This window comes from Oratosquilla oratoria, chromosome 19 (genome assembly GCF_046742065.1).
Source record: "Oratosquilla oratoria isolate Oo_2021 chromosome 19, ASM4674206v1, whole genome shotgun sequence".
Taxonomy (NCBI): domain Eukaryota; kingdom Metazoa; phylum Arthropoda; class Malacostraca; order Stomatopoda; family Squillidae; genus Oratosquilla; species Oratosquilla oratoria.
The window spans coordinates 22625860-22653683 of record NC_134795.1 but is presented as its reverse complement, the minus strand read 5'-3'; the positions used below and the strand labels follow the sequence as shown (position 1 = coordinate 22653683).

The 27824-nt window shown below is 37.1% G+C and overlaps 2 protein-coding genes across 6 annotated transcripts in view; both read left to right on the top strand.

Annotated features, from left to right (window-relative positions):
- Positions 1-713: 713 nt before the first annotated feature.
- LOC143035515 (UDP-glucosyltransferase 2-like) lies at positions 714-16643 on the top strand. 3 transcript variants are annotated; one of them, XM_076202379.1, is made up of 12 exons: positions 714-854; positions 2057-2209; positions 2786-2914; positions 4192-4332; positions 5167-5357; positions 5782-5877; positions 6602-6692; positions 10192-10283; positions 13195-13328; positions 14491-14710; positions 15343-15486; positions 15949-16643. In XM_076202379.1, exons 2-12 carry the CDS (start codon positions 2066-2068, stop codon positions 16082-16084), a joined length of 1518 nt encoding a protein of 505 aa, XP_076058494.1. In that variant the 5' UTR covers positions 714-854; positions 2057-2065; the 3' UTR covers positions 16085-16643. The 3 variants fall into 3 exon arrangements, with proteins under 3 accessions (XP_076058494.1, XP_076058495.1, XP_076058496.1); XM_076202380.1 differs by lacking the exon at positions 2786-2914; XM_076202381.1 differs by lacking the exon at positions 714-854 and having other exon boundaries at positions 2086-2209; positions 2710-2914; positions 15949-16642.
- Positions 16644-18694: 2051 nt separating this feature from the next.
- LOC143035801 (UDP-glucosyltransferase 2-like) overlaps positions 18695-27824 on the top strand; it is an 18083-nt gene continuing 8953 nt past the window's right edge. The window contains exons 1-5 of one of the 3 annotated variants that reach the window (XM_076202772.1): positions 18695-18846; positions 23291-23445; positions 23653-23781; positions 23950-24090; positions 24768-24961. In XM_076202772.1, coding sequence (XP_076058887.1) covers positions 23302-23445; positions 23653-23781; positions 23950-24090; positions 24768-24961 — 608 coding nt within the window. In that variant the 5' untranslated portion in view covers positions 18695-18846; positions 23291-23301. The remainder of the gene's footprint in view (positions 18847-23290; positions 23446-23652; positions 23782-23949; positions 24091-24767; positions 24962-27824) is intronic. The other 2 variants (XM_076202773.1, XM_076202774.1) reach the window with 2 other exon arrangements.

Here is a 27824-nt window from a genome sequence, read left to right as displayed (position 1 = left end):
AACCTCCAGTACTTTCTGTTGTTAATCCTTATCTGTATCACACACCATTCTTCCAACCATGGCTCATAGTGGCCTCATTTCTGGTGTTCGAACTCTGTTTCTGTCTGCTATCATTACTACTTTATTCTTCCATCCATATTAAGATCAGTATCAACACACTGTTTAAGATGTCTTTGAGCTACGGCGGAAGCCATTACTTTAACCCTTATGCAATTAGGCAGGTAACATTCACTGATGGGAACCAAAGAGATGTGTAGGATTCAAACCCACAAGAAAGCAAACCCAATACCAGCACTTTTCAGATCACCCCACCAGTACACCGTATTGCTCTAACAAAAGATTACAAAGGACTACAAAGGAGGAGCATGTCGGCAGGAGACCTTTTGCTCCCACCTTTGTAACGTATTTTCTTATCTTTTCTGAGAAGGCTCCCTTATTATTATTACTATTATTATTTTTTATGATTTTTTTTTGTCTTCGTCTCCTTGCCACCTATACAGGTTTAATTTCTCAAAAACCCGCTCTACAATGTTGATTTTTTTTTTTTTCAATATTTGAAGTCATGCTTCATTTCGAGTTTTTTTTTTTTTTTTTTTTTTTTGTCTTCTTAATCCTTCTCTAATCTGGTTTCTATTTTTGCCCCATTTAGGTACGTTATCCACTTAAATCATTAACCTCTTCTCATGATTATCGTTTCTGTTCTTCTTACTCACCCTTAACATAATGAGTTGGCGTTTTTCTGAACCGATAAGGATAAACCAGAACTCTGTGACTTGCCGCAGTAGGAGGAGCTTCAGTCGTTTTCATAGTTGCACAGTGGTCACGAAGGTTTGCAGTCGCTCGATTTGGATCAGGTAACTGTAGAAATTTGCTTGTCTGGTGCCTTTGATATAATTAAAGATGAATTTATATATATATGCATATATGTATATATATACATATATATATATGTATATATATGCATATTTACAACAAAGATATGTCGTAGCACATTTGTAAAATAATACTGATGACCCACTTTCGGAGAAGAATAAGCGAAGATATAGAGATCTGTATATTTCGATCACTTACTGTGATCCTCTTCAGCAGATATGAGTTACAAAGTAGAGAACAATGTGTATTTATAATGAAACAGTGAGGTAGCAAGAAGGGACGGTGGCTCAGGTCACATGCCCGGCACGCATGCTCGGATCTTAGTGGCTCAGGTCACATGTCCGGCGTGGCATGGACCTTGGTGATTTTTGTCCACCGCTAATGTAGATGGTAACATTTTATTTATTGCAAAAGAGGAAATACAATCTGGTGACCATTGACCATGGGAAATGTTGTAATTTGGAAAATTGTTTATTAAGGAGGATTCTACTATTTTTCTTCTGAAACTACATTTGGATTTGTAAATTATTTCAGCATCCTCACTGTTTCATTATAAATACACATTGTTCTCTACTTTGTAACTCATATCTGCTGAAGAGGATCACAGTGAGTGATTCTAATTTTTTCCTGTGACCATGTAACGTATCTGTAGATTGTGTTGCCTTAACTGTTCTTGTAACTTGATAATGACTCTATGTAGTCGAAACGTCAAATATTAAAATGGAGAACTTTGGAAAGTTCGTTTCCGCTCATCCTCCCAATATTAGAACTTTAGTGAGGAAACTTGAAAATATCAAGAAGAAAATTGATAACTGTGAAAATGCTGTGGTGTTCAATTCAGTGTGTATAAAAGAAAACCTGCGCCCTAAGTATATATATATATATATATATATATATATATACATATATATATATATATATATATATATATATATATATATATATATGTAAACGCTTGGTCATAATTTCATCATTATCCTTTGTGGTTTCTACACACACACACACACACACACACACACACACACACACACACACACACACACACACGCACACACACACACACACACACATGTATATATATATATATATATGTATATATATATACATATATATATATATATATATATATATATATATATATACAGAAATACATAGGCATACATAGTCTTTCAATCCTGGACAGGTTAAGACAATGCTGTTAGGAGTTGCTCTGGTTCTCCTGCTTGGGGGCGGCACTTCGGCCTCCAGTATACTCTTCCTTGCACCCTTCTCCTTGAAGAGCCATTGGGGGTACTACTCCTCCGTCGTCACCACATTGGCCAAGCATGGACATGAGGTGGGTCTCATTTAAGACTAGTGGTACCAGAGTAGCTTGGACTTGAGATGTGTGTGTGTGTGTGTGCGTGTGTATGTGTGTGTGTATATGTGTGTGTGTGTGTGTGTGTGTGTGTGTGTGTGTGTGTGTGTGTGTGTGTGTGTGTGTGTGTGTGTGTGTGTGTGTGTGTGTGTGTGTGTGTGTGTGTGTGTGTGTGTGTGTGTGTGTGTGTGTGTGTGTGTGTGTGTGTGTGTGTGTGTGTGTGTGTGTGTGTGTGTGTGTGTGTGTGTGTTTACCTAATTGCAGTAATGATGGGAATAGTGATAACTATGTTAATGATAAAGATAAGAATAATGACAATGATGATAATTACAATAATAACAACATTTACAATATATATTTCCACGCTTTTTATAGAATATATTCATGTTTATTGGCCAAAATGTCTCACCCTCCCAATAGAAATATATTCCAAAGTTTTGTAGTTATAAGAAAGTTTATAAAAAAAAACACTTTTTCAGTTGACTGTATATGAATATGAAAGTGATATTACAAGATCCTCGGTGATTATATATTAGCAGTCTACGATCTTCACAGGTGACCTTCCTCTCTCCTTTCCCGGCGAAGGAAGAAACCCCTGGAGTCAGAGAAATCGTTCTGCCTCAACTCGATATTACCCCCAACATGCCCAACGTACTTAACATCACTATTTTTTACATCTTCAAGGTACATCTATTTTCTTTTTCCGTTGTCCACGAAGCTTCACCTGTCCGTGGAGACGCCACTCTGACGAGAGAGGATGGTCGAAATAAAATTCCATTTATATACGATTAGATTTTTCTCCTTAGACAGTATAAGGGAGGTAGCTAAGTCAAAGGCACGTACCTATTTCCACCCTTTCACTCCCCTCCAGCACTCTTTCCGCCCCACCGCCCCCTCTCCATCTCATCTCCTTATCGATGACGGGTCATCCCTGCATCCGTCAACTGTCCAGGGTCAAACGCAATGCAAGAAGACACAGTTAATCCACAGCGAGGCCGCTTTACTTAATCGGTGACCCTCCCCCCTCTCCGTCCCCTCATGCAGAAAAAGAGAAGACGAGGAGAAACTCCCTTTGGGTTACGTCAAAATACCATTCACATATAAGCACCCCTTGCCTCCTATCCCCAGCCTTCCTTTGCTTGCATAACAATATCATCCATACACATACATTCTCTACTCATCCCAATTCCCTGCCTACTCATTTCCTTTCTCAACAGACATTCCCCTCTTTCTCAACTCTTGACTACCCTTAACAGCTTTCCTCCAATCCCATACAGTATATCTGCAAAACTTCCCACAGCGCCTTCCTGTCTACCCCTGTCATAAGACTTTTCCAAATCCATAAAGGCTTTGTCAGATATCTACCTTACTACAACTATCTGGTCCACGCAGTCCCTACCTGTCCTAAACCCACTCTGTTCCTGACCAATTACACCCTCTGTTCATCTCCTAACCCTCTCAATCAAAACCCTCCCATAAGCCTTCCCAACTACATTTAAACTGATCCCTCTGAAACAACTACACTCGCATTTGTCACCTTTTCCCTTGTAAAGTGGAACTATACAGGCACTCCTCCAGTCCTCTGGCACTCTACGCTCCCTTAGACACATATTAAACAACCCCACCAGCCAGTTCACTACTAATGTAATCTATTTCTTCAGACGCTCCGCATGGCACCCATCTAATCCAGGCTCTTTTTTTCACTCTCCGATTTTTTTTCTCACCTACTTTCACTTTTTTTCACATAAAGAGTGAATACCAGTGCGTGCCCTCACATACTTTTTTCTACTCGGTATCACTGAAACCAACCAAGCCTCCCCTCCCATATATATATATACAAAATTCATAGATTACACACACACACACACACACACACACACACACACACACACACACACACTAAAAAAAAAATAAGTTGTCATAGATGAAAACTCATCAACATCACTCTCCTCCTTTTACAGTTGATACCCATCCTGTCAAACAATTGCGCAGTCGCTCTTGAAGATCCTCAAGTCAACCAGCTTTTTAGTGAGAACTTCGATTTGATTATGATTGGCTCGGTGTTTGCAGATTGCTTTCTAAAGTTCGTACATCACTTTAAGGTAAGTCATGGGATTATCTTATATATTCACTCATCTATTCACTTATTTATTTATATGTTTATTTATTTATTTATGTATCTATTTATTAATATGTTTGTTTATTAATCTATTTGTTTGTTTATTTATATATTTATTTATTTATATATTGATCAATTTGTTTATTTATTTATTTATTCATTCATTCATTTATTTGTTTATTTATCCATTTGTCTACTTATATGTCTCTTTATCTATTTTTGTATATCTATTCCATCTTCCTCCTTTCAGAAAGAAATATTCTTTACAGATCTCGCATGACCAAAGTAGAACGCTCAGTTTTGTTTCAATAAATTTCTAATGACTGATGACCATTATATGAGCCAAAAGTTTTGTGGCCCTTCATCATTCATGAAAGCTAGAAACTTTACAAGATTTGTCCTAATCGTCCCTATAATTACCCATTATCTATTATTCCTTTATTTTCATAACATTGGAAACTTCAACATCTTTTCCTACATTATTCACTTAGTACTACGTAGACCTGACCTGTTTTTCAGTGCCCAGGGATTTGTCTTCGTAAATTTACCCACAACAACTTGTGCGCAACAATTCATTTTACTTGAAATTCACGTTTGATAAGCAACCCATTTCATCATTAACATTTGAAGTTCACTGCAGATCGGAAGTATTTTCTAACCTCTTTCGTATAAAGCATAACGACGCCAAGCTTTGCCATGCCACTACCATATACTTCATTTTCTAAACCCTATAAAATGTGCCTGATTTCCCATTGTCACTTTGACTGCTTCTACGTGCCCAGTTAATATCAAATTTGTATTCTCTTTGGCGTTGCAGGTTCCTTACATCTGGGTGAACCGCAATAGCATGGAACCTGAGCTAGATGCCCTCTTTGGCAACCCCAGCTTTCCTTCCTACGATGTCAATCTTCGTTTTGACGCACCGCTTCCGATGTCCTTCGTGAATCGAGCTGCCAACCTTTTCAGGAGCCTGTTCGACCATGTGCTCAATGGGCGAATTCTCTCGTGGTATATTGCTAACAAAATAATTTGAGGGTAGAGTAGAGAAATTGGAATTAGTATAGCATTGTTGTACACTAACATATTTCAAACACTGTCGTCGAGTAGTCAATAGAGAAGGTTTTAATTGTGTGTGTGTGTGTGTGTGTGTGTGTGTGTGTGTGTGTGTGTGTGTGTGTGTGTGTGTGTGTGTGTGTGTGTGTGTGTGTGTGTGTGTGTGTGTGTGTGTGTGTGTGTGTGTGTGTGTGTGTGTGTGTGTGTGTGTGTGTGTGTGTGTGTGTGTGTGTGTGTGTGTTTGTTTTGCAGTAGGTAAATGAGTGGGTGTGTGCGAGTGAGTGGAAACTGAACATTTGATTTGTACTAACACGCCTTAGTGCTCATACACTTTCGGCTCATCGGATGTTCCCTTCCGACTTTCATCTTATTTTTGCAGGATAGAGAAGGACGGCCGAGACCGTGGCCTCTTTCCTGATGACATGCCGTCACTGGACAAGATGCGTCAAAAAGCGAGTCTTCTATTTTTGAATGGGTAAGTGGTTACACCAAGCAATGTCGTGGTTCTTTGACCTTTCGCGTTAACCAGAGAAGTTCTGAGACTTAATTTTTTTTTTCTTTAACAATTGACGAGCTATTACAACTGGCCTTTTTCGGGTAACTTTTAATTAGAGAATATGTAAGTACTGTCTCTTAATGCACAATATTTGGTTATGAAAGGGTTTCTGATTTTCTTAAGCTCACCTCCTCTTCCTCTGAGCAATATAAACTGCTTTTGTTACAATGTCTACATGAATACAAGCAAAGCGTAATATTCCATCACTACGCAAGATCTTTATGGATTTCTAGTTAAATTGTTGAATATTGGAGTCAATATCAATATATCAACAGCTGACCAAATACACATACATACATACATATACATATATATATATATATATATATATATATATATATATATATACGCATATATATATGTATATATATATACGCATATATATATATATATATATATATATATATATATATATATATATACACCAAGGTTTTTCCCCCTTACATCTGAGGTAGCCATGACCAAATATACTTGAAAAATATATATATATATACGAAACTCCATGAAAAATGACATTCGAATGCCGGATACCGAGCCTAGAGAATGGCTAAAAGCTCAGAACAATCCAATAAAAGAAACTGATTAACATATCAGACCACTAAATCATAAAACACTTTTATTTGTTTGCATTTTCCCTTGGCAGCATTCGCTCGATGGAGATTCCCAAAGCCTTCGTGCCAAATGTCATCCACGCCGGGGGGCTTCACCTTCGCCCAGCCAAACCTCTTCCTCAGGTAAAAGCAATATCTACATCATTTATCGCCTCACTCTCAGACCACGATATGACTTCATTCACAATCTACTTTCCCTGTACATGGAAAGACTTCCGATGTAAAAGTAGATAATAATAATAATTTTGATTTATTTCAACGTCACAAATTTCCCCCTATCGGAAGGCTAGGACGGTGCCCCTCACAGAAGGCTTTGTAGCGTGGAATTTAAGAAACCATGCCCCTGGTTCAACCTCGCCGGTGGCACGATTCGAACCGTCATCCCCTCGACCTTCGCCGCAAGTAACGACGCCCTAACCCACTCAGCCAACGAGCTTCCTTAATAATGATAATGATAGAATAAAGTTAAACAAATAAATAGATATGTGACAATTGGTGGTGATATCCACACATACTCGACAGTAATCATTTTACCTGTCCAAGTCACAAGATAATTAGTAGTACAAGATTAAAGGGCTGCTAATGTTATACAAATAATACTAGAGACTAGATAGTATACTTCAAATCAAAGAAGCTTGAGTTGAAGTAACTTTTATTTGTGTGTTAGGTTAAATGCCTTTTCCATGTCGATTTTTTTTTTTTTTTTTTTTTTTTTTTTGACTACTACTAGGATACTCAGTTCGCCTCCATGATATGATCTTCGGTAGGAAAAAGGTTAAATGGTATCAATTGACACTTTCCCGTGAGGTCCTTTCCTTTTGCCTGGTTACCATTAGCCAAAAGACACCTGCATTATCTCGAGTTTTTCTAAGTATATCTTAGTAATTGTTGGCTGCTTGACTTTTTTCTCCATCTTTTATTTCTCTGTATGTCTGTCTGTCTGTATGACTTCCTGTCTGTCTGAATATAACATAAGAACATAAGAACATAAGAATAAAGGAGACTGTAAGAGACCACAAGGCCTACACTAGGAAGCTCCGTATCCATCACCACCTGTCCTCCCCATCCATAAAGTTGTCTAATTGTTTCTTAAAACAACTGATAGTTTCAGCGCTTACTACATGGTTACTAAATTTATTCCACTCATCGACTACCCTATTAGTAAATCAATTATTGCCTATTTCCTTCTTAAATGTAAATTTGTCCAGTTTATACCCATTACTGCGAGCCCTGTCCTGTTCTTTTATTATGATGACCTTGTTTGCATCTCCCTTGTTATAGCCTTTGATTCACTTGAACACTTCTATTAGATCACTCCGCACTCTGCGTCTTTCCAGAGAGTGTAAGTTTAGGTGCCTAAGCCTCTCTTCGTAAGGCAAATTTCCGAGTCCATGTATCATTTTGGTCATTCTTCTCTGTACTGATTCTAGTGAATTTCTGTTCATTCTGTTGGACGGAGACCAAAACTGTACCGCATAGTCAAGGATGGGTCTAACTATCGCTAGATAGAGTTTAATAATTACCTCTGCACTTCTATTCGTTACCGTCCTAGCAATGAAACCTAATGCTGTGTTGGCTTTATTTCTGGCGCTAATGCACTGCTTCCTGATTTTAAGGTCCGGACTCACCAGAACTCCCAAGTCCCTCTTGCACTCAGATTTTTCTAAAAACGTGTAATCTAAGATGTATCTATTTTTGGGGCTGTGTAGCCCTACGTTTAACACGCTACACTTAGAGATATTGAAGTTCATTTGCCATTTCTCCGACCATGTTAACAATTTATTAAGACCATCCTGCAGAATCTCTGCGTCATCTCCTGACCCATTTAGGCGTCCTATTTTAGTGTCGTTCACAAACTTACTAACATCACTATTCATCCCATCGTCTAAGTCATTTATGTACATAATGAACAAAAAGGGACCCAAAACCGAGCCCTGGGGGACCCCGTTAGTAACATTGCCCCACCTAGATTTTACTCCATTTATGGTGACCCGCTGTTTTCTGTTACAAATCCAAGCTCTAATCCTTTCTAACACTTTTCCTCCTATGCCATGTACTTTGATTTTATTTAGTAGTCTCTGGTGAGGCACCTTGTCAAATGCTTTGCTAAAGTCAAGGTAAATAATATCATAATTTTCATTGTTATCTGACGCCTTATATACTTTAGTGTAAAAGGATAGAAGATTAGTCACACATGACTTATCTTTGGAGAAACCATGCTGTGAATCACGAATTAAATTATGCCCTTTGATGTGTTCTCTAAGTCTATTTACTATTATTGATTCAAGCATTTTTCATATAACCGATGTCAAACTGATTGGCCTGTAGTTGCATATGGACGATCTATCTCCCTTCTTAAAAACAGGAACAACGTTTGCCTGCCTCCAAGCAGTTGGCACAAAACTAGTGTCTACCGATTTATTGAATATTTCAGTTAACTGGTCGCAGATTTCAAATCTACACTCCTTAAGCATTCTTGGAAAAATTTCATCTGGACCCGGAGATTACTAGCTTTAAGTCTTTCAATCTGCTTGACTACTTCTTCTTTACTAATGCTGATATTAGATAGACTACTTTCTTCATCCCCTCTGTAAATCGGATTACAGTCAGGTACTTTATGTAACCTCTCATTATTAAACACCGATAGAAAATAATTGTTAAACTCCTCACTCATTTTTCCTCCGATTCTATTATGTCATTTTCACCGTTTTTAATTGGTCCTATTCTTTCTTTATTTTTGGTTCTATAGAGATGAAAGAAACCCTTTGGGTTGGATTTTGCTTGACTGACAACCTTGATTTCATAATTACGTTTCGCAGTATGTGTATTCCTTTTAACCAGCTTTGCCATTTCGTTATATCTTGATCTAAGGTGTGATTCCCCGTTTTTTTTTTTTTTTTTTACGTAAAGTCCTCTTTTCATTCCGATTTCATGTTTCAATCTGTCCGGAGTTTTACTATTTTTCCGTATTCACCTTAGGGAGATAAATGTGTTTTGTGCATTAATGATCAGATCAATTAGATTGCTATACATTTCTTCTAAATTGCTGAGCTGACTGTTGGGCCCTCGCCCCTAAATGACCTGACCTAAGGCATGTATATTACCCTCCCTGACCCAGCTTTTGGTACCGACCTGACTCTCAGCCCCGCTACGAAAAACGAAAATGTCTGAAACGTTCGCATGACTGTCTGTCTGTCTGTCTGTCTGTCTGTCTGTCTGTCTGTCTGTCTGTCTGTCTGTCTGTCTGTCTGTCTGTCTGTCTGTCTCTCTGTCTGTCTGCCTGCCTTCTTGACTGTCTGTATGTCTGTCTGTCTGTCTATCTGTCTGTCTGTCTGTCTGTCTTCCTGTTTGTCTGTCTGTCTGTCTCAGTAATTCATTATGTATGTCTTTTTAGATTCATGTGGAATTTATTACACGTGAGATTCGTGTGAAATTTATTACACGTGAGATTCATGTAAAATTCATTACACGTGAGATTTATGTGGAATTTATTACACGTGAGATTTATGTGGAATTTATTACACATGAGACTCATGTGGAATTTATTACACGTGAGATTTATGTGGAATTTATTACACGTGAGATTCATGTGGAATTTATTACACGTGAGATTCATCCACAGGACCTGGAGGACTGGGTGCAGGGATCTGGTGACTTTGGCTTCATCTACTTTGGTCTTGGTTCGGTCTTCCAAACTTCAGACATGCCTGAAAAGTATCTACCTTTATTATTTGTTCAAACGAGTACATATATGATGATCTGTTCGTAAGAATGCTTTCATATATAGGCTGAGTTCAAATCGGACAAATTAAGTGAGAAACAGGATCTACTGAGGGTCTCCCCGAGAAATCATTTGGTTCTAAGTCAGAGTCATAATTAAACTTTTTTGCTCATTTTCATTTATTTCATTTTAACTGAATTTCATTTCAATTTGGTCTAGGAACTAAAATCTCTTATATGTTGGCCATATTCAGACATAGAAATCCCTGAAATGAATGTTCTTCTGTGACACTATTACTTGAATATTAAACCTTAGAAGATTTGGAAAGATGAATCACAATGGCAAAAGCCGACAAGACTGTGAGAATAAACACCTTGTGAGATCGAAACCTTTATTGGTACTACGTTTTGCTTGTTACAGCTTTTTCAAGTACAGACATGACACACACTCTGAGCACATATAAGCCAACAGGAAATGTCCCCCTTAGTCCACTTCAACAAACTGTCCGAAATGTCCTCCTTTGTCTCCACCAAGTCCCACCCGTCCCCCTCCTCCCCCTCCACCTACCACCCACCCCTCTCTGATAACCTCTCCCAGTTCCTTCCCTGTTGGCTTATATGTGCTCAGAGTGTGTGTCATGTCTGTACTTGAAAAAGCTGTAACAAGCGAAACGTAGTACCAATAAAGGTTTCGATCTCACAAGGTGTTTATTCTCACAAGATTTGGAAAGCTTGATATTCACTGACAACATGATGGTCAAGGTTGTCAGATCCATAATCTGAATTATCTTTTGTGATCGGATGCAAAGTTTGATATGCCAAATCTTATTCGATATCAATCAAATTAATTTTGATATCTGATACGTCTTTTCAAAATTTGGCTACAAGATTCAGAAATAATTTTTGTGAGGAAACTTTGTTCATTCTGATGTATTTCCAAACTGGATGCTATTGTGCAATTTGTAGAAAATCTAGCTTTCATTGCAATATTATTTTGTTCAAGCTACATACATAGTAAAAAGATACCTTATTGATCAATGTAAGTCAGAGAGATTTCCGACGTAAATATTCAATAATTGAATATAAAATTATTACATACACATTCGATCTGACAAGTCAGTCGTGTTTACTTTAGGAATATCTCACTCATTTTGGTCTCTCTCTCTCTCTCTCTCTCTCTCTCTCTCTCTCTCTCTCTCTCTCTCTCTCTCTCTCTCTCTCTCTCTCTCTCTCTCTCTCTTCTTTTCTTTTTCTTTTTCTTTTCTTATTTTTTCATTTCGCTTCTTGTATTTTTCTCTTTATTTTTATCTTATCTTGTTTTTATCTTTTTCTCTTAGTCTTCTTTTATTTTCTCTTTTCTTGTATTCTTTTTTTTTCTTTCTCTTTTATTTTCCTATTTTCTCTTTTATGTTTGAGATGAGGTGTCTGAGAAGTATGATGAGGGTTACTAGGCTAGATAGAGTGAGAACTGAGGAGGCGAGGAGGAGAACAGAGGTGGAAAAGGAGCTGGGAGATAGGGTTGATGAAAGAATATTAGGATGGTTTGGACACATGGAAAGAATGAGTGAAGAAAGACTAGTAAAAGAGGTATGGAAGGCAGATGTGAAGGGAGTGAACATGAGGGGACGTCCTAGGATGAGGTGGATGGATGGGGTGAAGGAGGCGTTGGGGAAGAGGGGAATGTCTGTTGAAGAAGAACGGGAGAGGACAGAAGATAGGGGTGAATGGATAATGGTTGTATATGGATGATGTTGTGATTGCATGAGGTGGAATGGGCAGGGGGATGGGGGGTGAGGTAGTATGTGTGAGCAAAAGTTGACACAGTCCGAAGGGATTTCTCCCCGTCTTCTTTTATGCAAGGGGGGGGGACGGAGAGGGGGGTTCGCCAATTTAATGAAGCTGCCTTGCTGTGGATGTGCTGTGTCTTGCGGCACTGCTTCTGACCCAGGGCAGTGGGCAGGGTGCAGGGATGACCCGTCATCCAGGAGGTGCTCAGATATGAGGGAGGGTGGGAGGGGTGTGGAGTGTATTCAGGGATGGAATGGGTGGGAATGATTTTATGCCTTGTCCTTTTTGGCTACCTCCATTGTAAGGGGGAAAAAGCCTTGGTATATGTATGTATGTATTTCTTTCTTTTTTCTCGTTGATTTTCTTTTCTTTTCTTTTCTTTTTTTTTCTTTTTTCTTTTCTTTTCTTTTCTTTTCTTTTTTCTTCACTTTTACTTTCCATTCCATTCCATTCTATTCCCCTACACTCCATTCCTTTTGTCATTTTTCCTTTTCTTTTCCTTTTTTTTCCTTGCCTTTCCTTTTCTTTCCTTTCCTTTCCTTTCCTTTCCTCCCCTTGTCTCGCCTTTTCTCTTTTTTACTTTCTTTTTCTTTCCTCTCTTTCCCTTCCCTTCCCTTCCCTTCCCTCTCCTTTTCTTTTATTTTCTTTTATTTTTTCTTTTCTTTTATTTTCTTTTATTTTATTTTTTATTTTATTTTATTTTCTTTTCTTTTTCTTCCCTTTCACTTTCCATTATATTCCATTCCATTCCACTACAATCTATTCCTTCTGGGTTTTTTTTCCTTTCCTTTCCTTTCCTTTCCTCCCCTCTCCTGTTCTCCCTTCTTTTCCTCTTTCATTTCTTTTTCTTTCCTCTCTCTTCCCTTCCCTTACCTCCTCTCTCCTTTCATTTCATTTTCTTCCCCTCCTTCCCTTCCCTCCCCTTCTTTCCCTTCCCTCCCCTTCCTTCCCCTTCCCTCCTCTCTCCTTTCCTTTCCTTTCCTCTCCTTTCCTTTCCTTTCCTTTTCTTTCCTTTTCTTTCCTTTCCTTTCCTTTCCTTTCCTTTCTTTTCCTTTTCTTTCCCTTCCTTTCTTTTCCTTTCCTTTCCATTCATTTTCTTTCCTTTTCTTTGTTCCAGAGACCGTAGGGCTCTGGTGAGAGGTCTGGGTCGCCTGAAGCAGAGGGTCCTTTGGAAGTGGAATGAGGGACACATGGAAGACCTCCCGCCCAACGTCCGTGTGGCTAAGTGGCTCCCCCAGCAGGACATCTTAGGTGTGACAAAGAGTCTTTATTTGTGGTGAATTCACTCTTTCATGAATATTGATTTGGTGCTTATTTTCGGGGTGAATTTTACCTGTATTACGTTATGGTTTCCATAGCTTCTATTTCGGCGCAATCCGACCAAAGGTATTCAGTCGCCACTAAACAGAGAGTGAGTCTTTCACCAGCCCTGATTTCCAAAGTACAATGTAGTTCTATGAGGTTTTACTTAGAACTGTCTTTTCTATATATATAAAACTATCTTCTCTTGACAGCATAAAGAGATGTTTATTTTCAATGTGGTCTTAAAGCTTTGCTTAGAACCTGCCTATCAGTGTATCCGGAACTTTTATCTCAGTGCGTTTCTTCAATAGCCAATTTGTTTATGCAAAGCACGAAAACCATGTCTTAAGGGTTTTCCCTGGAAATACAAATAACTATAATAATAATGAAGTTTTCCTTTGTTTTAATTTTGTTGTTGTTGTTGTTGTTGTTGTTCTTCTTCTTCTTCTTCTTCTTCTTCTTCTTCTTCTTCTTCTTCTTCTTCTTCTTCTTCTTCTTCTTCTTCTTCTTCTTCTTCTTCTTCTTCTTCTTCTTATTCTTCTTCTTCTTCTTCTTTTTCTTCTTCTTCTTCTTCCTCTTCTTCTTCTTCTTCTTTTTCGTCTCCTTCTCCTTCTCCTCCTTCTCCTTCTCCTTCTCCTTCTCCTTCTCCTTCTCCTTCTCCTTCTACTTCTTCTCCTTCTACTTCCTCCTCTTCCTCTTCACCGTCTTCGTCTTCGTCTTCGTCTTCGTCTTCGTCTTCGTCTTTATCTTCTTCTTCGTCTTCGTCTCCGTCCTCTTCTTCCATTTTCTCTTCCTCTTCCTTCTCCTCTTCCTCCTCTTCCTCCTCCCCTTTTCTTCCTCCTCCCCCATGATATTTCATCCGAAGGTAAATTCCTTAATCAACAGCTTTATCAACCCAGCGCCCGGAAGTCATTTATGTAATTTCATAGTATCCTTGGTGATTTACTTGATACTCTCTATGCTTATACTTGAAACGTTGATTTGTTTTAGCAGTGCAGTCAGCCAGTTTTTCCATGACAGTCACTGATATTTTCTTTATACTTTCAATATACGTCAATTTTACTTGGAATTCTTCTCTCCCTATACCTGAAACTCTTTTCGGTCTTTTTAGCACATCCAAAGATCCGCCTCTTCATTAGCCACGGTGGTATCAACAGCCTGCAGGAAGCTCTCCACCACAACGTGCCCATCATCGGCATGCCCATGTTCTCGGACCAGAGTCACAACATTGGCATGGGTCACCGGGAGGGATGGGCATACCGTCTCGAATGGGAGGACCTGACGGAAGAGAAATTCGTGAAGGTCGTGGAAGGAGCTCTCACTGATTCTAGGTAATGATTATATACTTTGATTATATCTAACTATATCACCAAGGGACTCTTTCCCCTTATAAGAGGGGTAGCCAGCCAAGGCAAGCTTCCAGTCCCACCAAAACACCCATTGTTTCCGTCTCATCTTAGCTCCTCGTGGCTGAGGAGTCATACTTGTCTCCTGCCCACTGCCCGAGTCAGAGGCAATGCAGCAAGGTACAGTGCATCCACAGCAGGGCCATTTCATTTACATGGCGACCCTCCCCACTTGTCATTTCTTGTGGAAAGTAGAGAAGACGGAGAGAAATCCGTTAGGGCTGCGTCAAAATATCATCCATACTTAACCTTTCTGCAATCACACATATCCACTACCTTCTCTCTTCCCTGCTCAACAGATATTCATCTCTTCCTAAAACCCCCCCTCACCCCAACCATCCATCTTTTTTTTTTTTTTTTTATTAAATGAGTAATGACAAACATCAGCATAAGTTCCTTCTCATAGTCCATCCTTAGGTGCGTTGGAAAGACATCAAATTTTGAAATACTTCTACACTAAATACTAACTTGAAAGGAAGATAATAATAATGGCTTCAAGCTATGAGGATGTAGATTCAACTTCAAAGTCGGTAGAGATTATTCTGTCTTTTCCCAAGGCTTCATGAAAATGTGCGGAAGAAGAGCGCAATCGTGAGGGACCAGCCGATGACGTCGGAGGAGACCGTTGTCTACTGGACCGAATATGTTATTCGTCACGGCGGGGCGGACCACCTCCGCTGCCCTGCCGTAGATATGAGCTGGTAAGTACAGACAGAGGTAAAAGTCATATTCCACTCGTCTCTGAGTCACAAAAGCCCTAGTGCCACCATTACAGTAGTTATCAATTAAAGAAGAATACAATTACCATAAGAATACAATTACCATAAGAATACAATTACCATAAGAATACAATTACCATAAGGATACAATTACCATAAGAATGCAATTACCATAAGAATACAATTACCATGAGAATACAATTACCATAAGAATACAATTACCATAAGAATACAATCACCATAAGAATACAATTACCATAAGAATATAATTACCATAATTAAAGAATAATACAATTACCATAAGCTAGAGCAGACTTCGTAACCGTAGCATACCTAAGCTCATATATAACCATTGAACGAGGATAATAAAGCGAGAGAGAGGGGGAGGGAGAGAGAGGGGAGGATATGAAAGAAAACTGTCAATACATTCTGTTTCTTCTTCAGGTTCATCCTGTATAACTTCGATGTCTGGCTCGCTTTGTTTCTGGCCATCTGTCTTGTGGTCTTCATTCCCTTCGCCCTGTTGAGGTGCTGCCTTCGACGCTGCTGTCGTGGTACGAAGAAGCACCACACAGACTAGTCTTCAACCTTAATTTATTGTTTTCGCCCTGGAAACACATGTGAGGGGATGAAAAATCGGTCAATTCTTTCAGAAAGAATTGAAATCAAAATGGCGCACTTTGGACTCAGTACAACATGGTGTTACCTTCAGAGGGCTGAAGTTACATGCATCCAGCCAGAATATATATATATATATATATATATATATATATATATGTATATATATATATATATACATATATATATATATATAATGATCAGCCTCATCTAAGAGGTTAATCGAAAGAGAGTTATCGGTGTATGTTAGGTGATGGTGGTCCTTCGAAAAAATAAAGTCAAATTTCTTTTGCTAAATTTTATTTTTGCATTTGGTAGATATGGATGTGATTTCAGCTCTGGATTCAAGACTTTATATCCTTGTTGTGGCCTGAACCGTCTCCTACAGGAAGTAATTACCTTAATACAAGCATAAACAAACCTAAAAAATGCCTATATGTACAATCACGAACCAAAGCTTTGACCCACTGGGAGCTTTTCACGATGTAAAATTAAAATTCGTAATCTGACAATTGTTTTTATCTATTCGAGAAGCCTACCTAATTGTAAGCTATATATAGGAAAATATGTCACTCGCGCGACAAAAAAGAAAAAGAAAAAAAATCATATTAATGTTGTGAGAACCATAGCGTAGGTCAAACCTTTACTCGAAACTGTACTGATCCTTCGGGAGTTCCACTCTTTCTGGACGGTGTGTCTAACTAGAACCCCAAAGAGAAATCAAACATATATTGGATAACCATATCACCAACATAGTTGTCTACTATAAACTGACATAGACGCCTTTTACTAATATGGCCAGATAATCCAATTGAAATATTTGGATTTCCAATTCTTCATAATTTCCTTTTTTCATAGTACATTTTTGTCAACATATTTATTACACAGTGTCCCCTTCCTCGTCACTGATTGGTTGAAGTCATTTTGTTATCCTTGATACAAAAATTGCTCAAACCGATATACAGTCTGATATTTGACGCCTTCAAAACATTTCTAGATGAAATGAAATAAATCTTGAAATCATGAAAAAAGATTCGGAACCTGGGGAACTAGAAGTTTTATATTGTTAGCAGTGACCATAGTAATTAAGGTTAGAATGCCAAGCAGGACCTCACGAACTTTTCATATATGAATACGTCAGCAGCGGAATAATTGAAATTTATATTCCTTGAACTTTTCTTTGATTTGTTATTAATTCATTTATGTGTTTCTATTCATAATTTACGGTCTGTCACGCCGGTAATTTGCTTATAATCTCCTAAATTGAAATTGAGATAGAGATCTACATCTTTGAGATTTTCTTTGATTTGTCATTAATTCATTTATGTATTTATATTCATAATTAATACTCTGTCACGCCAATAACTTGCTTATGGCCGCCTTACCCTCTTCAGTTATACTGTAATTTTTTTCATATAATTTTTTATTTCTTGTCATCATCTAAAGAGTGAATGTACTTATAAAATGTGAGTAAGCGTTTTAAACGAAAAGGTGAAGTAGTTGCGATATTTCTTCCAGTAACCTTTAGCATTTTTTTATCTATACTTGTTAAAGGTATGGCAACCTCCAGTACTTTCTGTTGTTAATCCTTATCTGTATCACACACCATTCTTCCAATCATGGCTCATAGTGGCCTCATTTCTGGTGTTCGAACTCTGTTTCTGTCTGCTATCATTACTACTTTATTCTTCCATCCATATTAAGATCAGTATCAACACACTGTTTAAGATGTCTTTGAGCTACGGCGGAAGCCATTACTTTAACCCCTATGCAATTAGGCAGGTAACAGTCACTGATGGGAACCGAAGAGATGTGCAGGATTCAAACCCACAAGAAAGCAAACGCAATACCAGCACTTTTCAGATCACCCCACCAGTACACCGTATTGCTCTAACAAAAGATTACAAAGGACTACAAAGGAGGAGCATGTCGGCAGGAGACCTTTTGCTCCCACCTTTGTAACGTATTTTCTTATCTTTTCTGAGAAGGCTCCCTTATTATTATTTTTTTTTTTTATGATTTTTTTTTTGTCTTCGTCTCCTTGCCACCTATACAGGTTTAATTTCTCAAAAACCCGCTCTACAGTGTTGATTTTTTTTCTTTCTTTTTTCAATATTTGAAGTCATGCTTCATTTCGATTTTTTTTTTTTTTTTTTGTCTTCTTAAACCTTCTCTAATCTGGTTTCTATTTTTGCCCCATTTAGGTACGTTATCCACTTAAATCATTAACCTCTTCTCATATTCTTCCTCTCAACTCACTTTCAAATTAAGCACTTGTAGGTACTGATAGGAGTGACGGCAATGTTTGACACCTATCTTCACATTAAACTCTATCTAATAATAACAATACCAATTCTAATATAATTAGTAAATTCGTCTAATGTTAGCCAGAATAAATTTATCTTAGTAGTCCTTTTACTTTATCGAGTTATTCGAGATATTTCTTAATTTAAACAAATCCACCCGGTGCAAGTCAGATTAACATTCTTGAGGTTAATGGCATTCTTAAAACACTCGAGGGCGACTTTCCATGAACTTCGTTTTCCTTTGAACATGATTATCGTTTCTGTTCTTCTTACTCACCCTTAACAGAATGAGTTGGCGTTTTTCTGAACCGATAAGGATAAACCAGAACTCTGTGACTTGCCGCAGTAGGAGGAGCTTCAGTCGTTTTCACAGTTGCATAGTGGTCACGAAGGTTTGCAGTCGCTCGATTTGGATCAGGTAACTGTAGAAATTTGCTTGTCTGGTGCCTTTGATATAATTAAAGATGAATTTATATATATATATATATATATATATATATATATATATATATATATATATATATATATATATATATCCAACAAAGATATGTCGTAGTACATTTGTAAAATAATACTGATGACCCACTTTCGGAGAAGAATAAGCGAAGATATAGAGATCTGTATATTTCGATCACTTACTCTGATCCTCTTCAGCAGATATGAGTTACAAAGTAGAGAACAATGTGTATTCATAATGAAACAGTGAGGTAGCAAGAAGGGACGGTGGCTCAGGTCACATGCCCGGCACGCATGCTCGGATCTTAGTGGCTCAGATCACATGTCCGGCGTGGCATGGACCTTGGTGATTTTTGTCCACCGCTAATGTAGATGGTAACATTTTATTTATTGCAAAAGAGGAAATACAATCTGGTGACCATTGATCATGGGAAATGTTGTAATTTGGAAAATTGTTTATTAATTAGGATTCTACTATTTTTCTTCTGAAACTACATTTGGATTTGTAAATTTTTTAAGCATCCTCACTGTTTCATTATAAATACACATTGTTCTCTATTTTATAACTCATATCTGCTGAAGAGGATCACAGTAAGTGATCGAAATGTACAGATCTCTATATCTTCGCTTATTCTTCTCCGAAAGTGGGTCATCAGTATTATATATATATATATATATATATATATATATATATATATATATTTATATATATATATATATATATATATATATATATATATGTGTGTGTGTGTGTGTGTGTGTGTGTGTGTGTGTGTGTGATCTATCTGGACAGATGAAGATAGGAGGGTGGTAAAGAATCACACGAGTCAGAGCTGAGTTTATTACTCTAACGTTTCGGCTTTACAACTGTAGGTGTAAAGCCGAAACGTTAGAGGAATAAACTCAGCTCTGACTTGTATGTTTTTTTACCACCCTCCCATATATACATATATATATATATATATATATATATATATATATATATATATATATATGTATATATATATATACATGTATATATATTTATATATGCAATATATATATTTATATATGCAATATATATATATATATATATATATATATATATTACAAAGGATTACAAAGGTGGAGCATGCCGACAGGAGACCTTTTGGTCCATATCTAGGTCGGATGCATAAAAAAAATCATATTAATAATAAAATAACAAATAAAAAATATAATAATGTAAATAACAAATAAAACAAATAAATGCATAGGCACAGTCAAATGATAAAGAAACAGGTAAATAGTAAATAATAATAAATTGACATATAACTAATAATAAATGAAAATCAGACAGACAAATGATAACACAACAAATATCAAATGAATTATGATATTACAGCATCTTGCATATGTATATATATATATATATATATATATATATATATATACAGTATATATGTATATATATTATATATGTATACATATGTATATATATATATATATATATATATATATATATGCATATTTATATATATATATATATATACATATACACATGTGTGTGTGTGTGTGTGTGTGTGTGGTGTGTGTGTGTGTGTGTGTGTGTGTGTGTATATGTATATATATGTATTTATATATATACATACATATATGTATATACATATATATATATATGTATATATATATATATATATATATATATATATATATATATATATATATATATATATATATATATAGATAGATAGCGTAATGGGTTAAATCAGTGACACTTTGTCCAAGGATGAGAGGGATTCCCAAAGTACATAAGCCAGTAATCCCAGTGAGACCCATTACCTCAGGAATAGGAAGTGCACCTCATCGACTCGCAAAACATCTAGCGAAACCGTTATCTTCAGCAATAGGCACAATCAACAGCGCACATCTACACAACTCTACTGATTTAATCAACAGATTGAGGCACTCAGATTTAAACAAAAAGAAGATGGCTAGCTATGACCCAAAAGCTCTATTCACCAACGTAGAGATTGAAGGGGGCAATGGAAGTAGTAACAAAGGTGCTAAATCAAGTAAATGACAGTGATTTACCGGTTGAAAAAGTAGACTTTGTGAAATTAATTTCATTATGTGTAAAATTCAACTGCTTCACTTTTAACAACCAAGAGTATATACATTTCCGAGGATTAGCTATGGGATCTCCTCTCAGTACCATTATGGTACACCTTTACATGGAATCATTTGAAGTATATAAATACATACGTATCATGGGAAGAGTAGCATCCTGGTTTCGCTACGTAGACGATGTATTAGTTACAGTACCAGAAAATACTGATTTAGATAACAAAATTCGTAGGCTCAATAATGTAAATAGGTACATAGAATTCACAGTGGAAAAGGAGGTAGACAAGAAACTGCCATTTTTAGACACGGTAATACATTGTATTGATGGAAGTGCAAAATTTTCAGTAAATAGGAAATCAACAAACAAAGAAGATTTTATTCATTACTTATCGTGACACGACACAAGAACGAAATCCGGCATAATAATTGGCTTTTTCCTTAGGGCATTTAGAATATGTAGCGAAGAATTTTTACACGACGAATGTAAACACATTACAGAGACTTTCAGCCGCCTGAAATATTCACCGGGTCTCTTACAAAAACTGAAAAATAAAGCCAAGAAAATACGGAGAAGAAAAGACACAGTTACAGAAGAACAAAGGAAAGAAAAATATTTTTAGTGGTTTCTTACTGTACAAGAGGTGAATTAATTTCCAAATTTCTCACAAGAATAGGGATAAAAATCGTACAATCCTCAGGACAGAATACAAGGGATATTTTGTTCAATAACCAGCACACGGGAGAGAAAAATGGAAAGAGCGTGGTTTACAAGATTCTGTGTGGTGGACGTGATGCAGCTTATTTTGGAGAAACTTCTCGAGGAATTACAAAAGGATTATACGAACATAAGAACGACATGCGACACCACAGAACATCTAATTTGTTAGTAATACACGCTACACAACACAGCCATATGCCTAATTGGAACAGCACCAAAGTCTTACACACCGGTATGAAAAAGTCGACAAGAAAAACTATCGAAGCTGATCATCAAGGAGGCACATATAGCGAACTCTATCCCAAGGTGACCTGTGAGATGACCCGCTTAGTATATAAACAATATATTTCAATTTGCCTGTACCATTATCTCTCTGAAGAAGACTCTGTCGAAACGTTAGAGAATAAAGTACTTCCACTCCTTCCTGGACTTTACCTACACCACTCTTTCCATACATTTGTCTTTTCTCTTGTCGAATATACACACACACACACACACACACACACACACACACACACACACACACACACACACACACACACACACACACACACACACACACACACACACACACACACACACACACACACACACATATATATATATATATACATATGTATATATATATATGCATATATATATATACATATATATATATATATGTATGTATGTATGTATGTATATATATATATGAGAGAGTGATAGGTGGGGAAGGGTAAATGAAGATGGGCAAGCCCATCTTCATTTACCCTTACCCGCCTATCACTCTCTCATTTGTCTTAAACAATTTCAAAATATATGTATATATATACATATATACACACACACATATATATATATATATACATATGTATATATATATATATATGCATATATATATATATATATATATATATATATATATATGCAAAGTAGACCACTTGGAAAAAGAAACTAACGAAGCAGAGCGCTTTCGTATATAACATCTTCAGTGCAACAAGTACTGAAGTACTTGTTGCATTGAAGATGTTATATACGAAAGCGCTCTGCTTCGTTAGTTTCTTTTTCCAAGTGGTCTACTTTGCATAAGTGAACACACGTACCCGTGTTCTTATTAGCATATATATATATATATATATATATATATATATATATATATATGTATGTATGTATGTATGTATGTATGTATGTATGTATGTATGTATGTATGTATATATATGAGAGAGTGATAGGTGGGGAAGGGTAAATGAAGATGGGCTTTTAGAATACGTATTCTAAAAGCCCATCTTCATTTACCCTTACCCACCTATCACTCTCATTTGTCTTAAACAATTTCAAAATATATGTATATATATATATATATATATATATATATATATATATAACATATATATATTTACATATGTATATATTTATATAACATATATATATATATATATATATATATATATTTACATATGTATATATATACATATATATATATATATACTATATATACATATATATATATATATATATATATATATATATATACATATATAGATATATACATGCATATATATATATATATATATATATATATACATATATATATATATACATATATTCTTTCTCAACTGGACAGGTGAAGAGATCATGCTGTTTGGATTTTCGTTAGTTCTCCTGCTAGGGGGCGGCACTTCGGCCTCCAATATACTCTTCCTTGTACCGTTCTCCATGAAGAGTCACTGGGGGTTTTACGCCTCCGTCGCCACCACATTGGCCAAGCATGGACATGAGGTGGGTCTAACGTAAGTCTAGCTATTTCAGAGAAACTTGCGCAAATGGCTCAGATTCGCAAGAAAAATGTATTCTAAACCTTTATCATTCTCAAGGAAACTCAGTAAGATAAAATATGAAGCCTCTCAGCTAGGAATACGAGTATATGACTATAAGAGTAGTGTTACAAGTACTTCGGTGATTATTAGCAGTCTACGAACTTCACAGGTGACTTTCGTCTCAGCTTTCGAGACGAACGAACAAATCGCAGGTGTCAGAGAAATCGCTTTGCCTCAACTTGACGTAACCCTCGCAATGCCCAGCATGTTAGGTTTTACTATTATTGACGCCTTAAAGGTATTTCTACCTCATTTTCTCCCTGTTCGTGATAAAAAAAGAACATTCTGCTTAAGCTAGGCCTTATGAGAACAGCTACTTTCTCTTTTCAGTTTTTCTCACAGTGGAAGTAGGAGTTTATTCAAAATTAGAACCCATGTCATGACTGATAAAATTCCTTTGGTACAGCTTCTGCCCTTCGCCGCAAGTCATTGTGCTAATGCTCTTGAAGACCCTCGGATCAATCAACTTTTCGACGAGACGTTCGATTTAATCATGATGAGCACGCTAGCTTCAAATTGCTTGCTGAAGTTTGTACATCACTTTAAGGTAAGACAAAGGATAAATTTTCGTAAGGTTACTGCATCTTCCTCCATCGAGGATTTTTCTTCTCTTTTTGTGCGACACTCACATTGCCAAAGTGAGAGGCTCAGTCATGTTCTACAATTTACGATAAGAAAATAAGAATGAAGGAGACTGCAAGAGACCATAAGGCCTACACTAGGCAGCTCCGATGACTGATGTCTGCACATAGGCCTTTAGGTTTGCAGCATTTTTTTTTAATACTAGAGACTTTATGTTATTTATCACAATTGAATCAGTATATTTTTTCCAATTTCTGATTTTCCTTTTTTTTTTCTTTTTTTTTTGAGCACTGAGAATCCCAGCTTCCTTTCCTATGGTGAAGAAGAAGATGAAAGAAGAAGAATTAATGTACCATGAGAATCTTTTGTTTTAGGCAATTTTCCTAGGAGATATTAATTTTGTTCTTGTATAACATTCAATTTCCCTTGAAGAATAGATTTGATCTACAACCCATTTCGTCATCAACTATTTAAAGTTAACCGCTAGTTGAAAGTTTTACCAAACGTCTTTCATGACGACTTGAGGTACTACGACAACATTCGCCATGCCATTTGCCCTCATACTTGTCTCTCTTCTTCTGCTGCTGCTAAGAGGTGCCCAGTCTACGAGATTTTGGTCATATTGCCTCTCTGTCTTTTCAGGTTCCTTACATCTGGGTGCACCGTAATAGCATGGAGTCTGAACTAGATGCCCTCTTTGGCAACCCCAGCTTTCCTTCCTACGATGTCAGTCTTCGTTATGACGCATCGCTTCCGATGTCCTTCGCTGATCGTGTGGTCAATATTTTCAAGGGCCTCACCAATCGATTCCTATACGGTTTCATCGTTTACTCTTGGTACGCTGATATAAAGATGATTTTATATTTTACTTTGATTTAGTGTAACACACTTATACATTGGCTTTCATCAATGCCCACAAATTTTTCTCATTTTTTGCATTTGTAATGCATTTGCCCCTCTGTTACGAGCTCAAACACGGTCTTTTTGAGTTATTGCCAAAGGAATATAGTATCTATTCTTTTTAAGGAAGCAACAGCTGGTAGTCTTTCGTGTGTGTGTGTGTGTTTGTGTGTGTGTGTGTGTGTGTGTGTGTGTGTGTGTGTGTGTGTGTGTGTGTGTGTGTGTGTGTGTGTGTGTGTGTGTGTGTGTGTGTGTGTGTGTGTGTGTGTGTGTGTGTGTGTGTGTTTGTCACACGTGTGTGTGTGTGTGTGTGTGTGTGTGTGTGTGTGTGTGTGTGTGTGTGTGTGTGTGTGTGTGTGTGTGTTTGTGTGTGTGTGTGTGTGTGTGTGTGTGAGGTCACAGCATTACTCATAGATCGGTCATACATAACTCCACCCCCTTGTTTTGTCTCTCTGTTTCTAATCCAATAATTATATACATAATGTCCTACACTGTTGGGTGGTAGTGGACCTTTTAATTTTGTCTCTACAATTCCCATTATATCCGGTTCTTTTTCCTTCATATAATCATTCATTTCGTTCAATCCTGTTATTAAGCCATCTATATTTGTGTAAGACACTCTTAATTTTCTGCTACTTTAATTATATTTTCTGTTTCCCTTTTGTTTTTCTCTGGTATGACCCATTTCCTCACTTTCATATTCACTACTCTCCAATAGAATTCCTCTTTTTCTGACTCTGTTCTGTTCTCGTTTTTTCCTTAGCTTCTTGTCTTCTCATTTTTCCCTCTCTTTCCTCTTTATTCATTTCTCTTTTTATCCATACCTTTTTATATTGTTCACTGTCTGCTAGTTACCCTGTTTTCGCTAAGATATTCTCTGCTGTCGTTTGTGACCTGAATTTAATCTTAATTGGTCTGGTCTTATCTGTACTATATTTTCCAATCCTATACATTTCTTCAATTTGTTTTCCTATTTCAGGTCCAACTTCCTGAACTAATTCTAATAAACAGTTTAATATTTCTTTTTCCTCTTTAATTCTTGTAGTCCTATTTAGATTATACTTTTCTTCCATCCCTAAAATAATTATACATTTCTTTTTATCTGCTAAGTCTCTTACTATATTCTCTTTCTATCTCATCACTTTAATAACTGTTTCTTCAGTTTGTTCTTTCATTTGCAGTTTTATTATTTCATTAAATGCAACTTTGCTGTTTGCTTGGATTTTTTTTCCAACCCTGTGCTTCTTTTGCTATGGATTCTTTATTCTCTTTATTCTTCTTCTTTAATTCCTCATTCTCATATTTTACGTCTTTTAACTGTCTTTTCAATACTTCTATTTCTTTAGTTAGTTTTTGATTCACCTTCTCTAATTCTTCCATTTTTTCAACTCTGCCTTATCCTCGTGAGTTCACCGAACCTATCCTTCCAATGTTTGACAATTTTTTTTTTTTTTTAAGTTTTTCTTCTAGGTTTGCTAATCGGGGAGGGTTGGCTCCCCCCCCCCCATTAAATCCTTGGAAATTGTTATCTTCCCTTCCTATTGTGCTGCTCTTATCTATATTTTCAATCTTTACACTTTCGTTAGTCCCTTTCTCGTCACTGAATTCTGGGCCGAGTTTTTTCATATGGCGTCTGCCTGCCTGGACCAAGTCCTCTCCTTCTTCATTTCCTTCCATTTCCCTCTGTAATCCCTCCCCTTCTCCTTTTTCATCACCTTCCCACTACACCACGAGCTTTCCCGTTCCCTATAAATACAAAAAAGTACTTCCTTGACGTTGAGATCCACGAAAATTTCACTTTTTCTTCGGAGCTCCAGTCTTCGCCGTCCATCCGACGAATGTGTTTGTGTGTGTGTGTGTGTGTGTGTGTGTGTGTGTGTGTGTGTGTGTGTGTGTGTGTGTGTGTGTGTGTGTGTGTGTGTGTATGTGTGTGTGTGTGTGTGTGTGTGTGTGTGTGTGTGTGTGTGTGTGTGTGCGTGCGTGCGTGTGTGTGTGTGTGTGTGTGTGTGTGTGTGTGTGTGTGTGTGTGTGTGTGTGTGTGTGTGTGTGTGTGTGTTTGTGCATTTGTGTGTTTGTGTGGAAGGATCTGCGTTGGGAAACTTCATTTAACAGTTGTTGATGAAGGTTGATTCTGAGAACTGGCCAATAAACCACTCCTGCAACCGTGACATATCCCCCACGAGTGGTGGGAGCGGCATGGTGGTTAGACTAGGTGGCGGGCTGGGGCTGTTCTACTCTACCACATTTGCTAACAGCGATAGTGGCGAGTGTGGTTAGTCTGGATGCACCAAGCCCAGATCTTTGCAAGCGGTGTGTGTGGTAGATGTGCTACACAGACCTTATGAAGTACACATCCTGCAGAACAGAGCAGCCAGGACTGGTAAAGTGGATGCCAAAGCGTATTATAGTGTGGCAAGTAAGATAATGTATACTGACGATACTGAAAATCATAACCTTTGCTATGAATGCCCTGTACAGGATCACTTAAGTAATATTTTTAAATTTTACATATTTTTCATTATATATAGTTTATACATTATATTGTTATTAGAACATTAGCATAGAAACTTGTTTATTTTAGTGTGAAAAAATCCCATAAAAATGTCCAATGTCGGAATTCTCCTCCTTTACAATCCTTTGTATCCCTTTGTGTATGTGTGTGTGTGTGTGCGTGTGTGTGTGTGTGTGTGTGTGTGTGTGTGTGTGTGTGTGTGTGTGTGTGTGTGTGTGTGTGTGTGTGTGTGTGTGTGTGTGTGTGTGTGTGTGTGTGTGTGTGTGTGTGTGTGTGTGTGTGTGTGT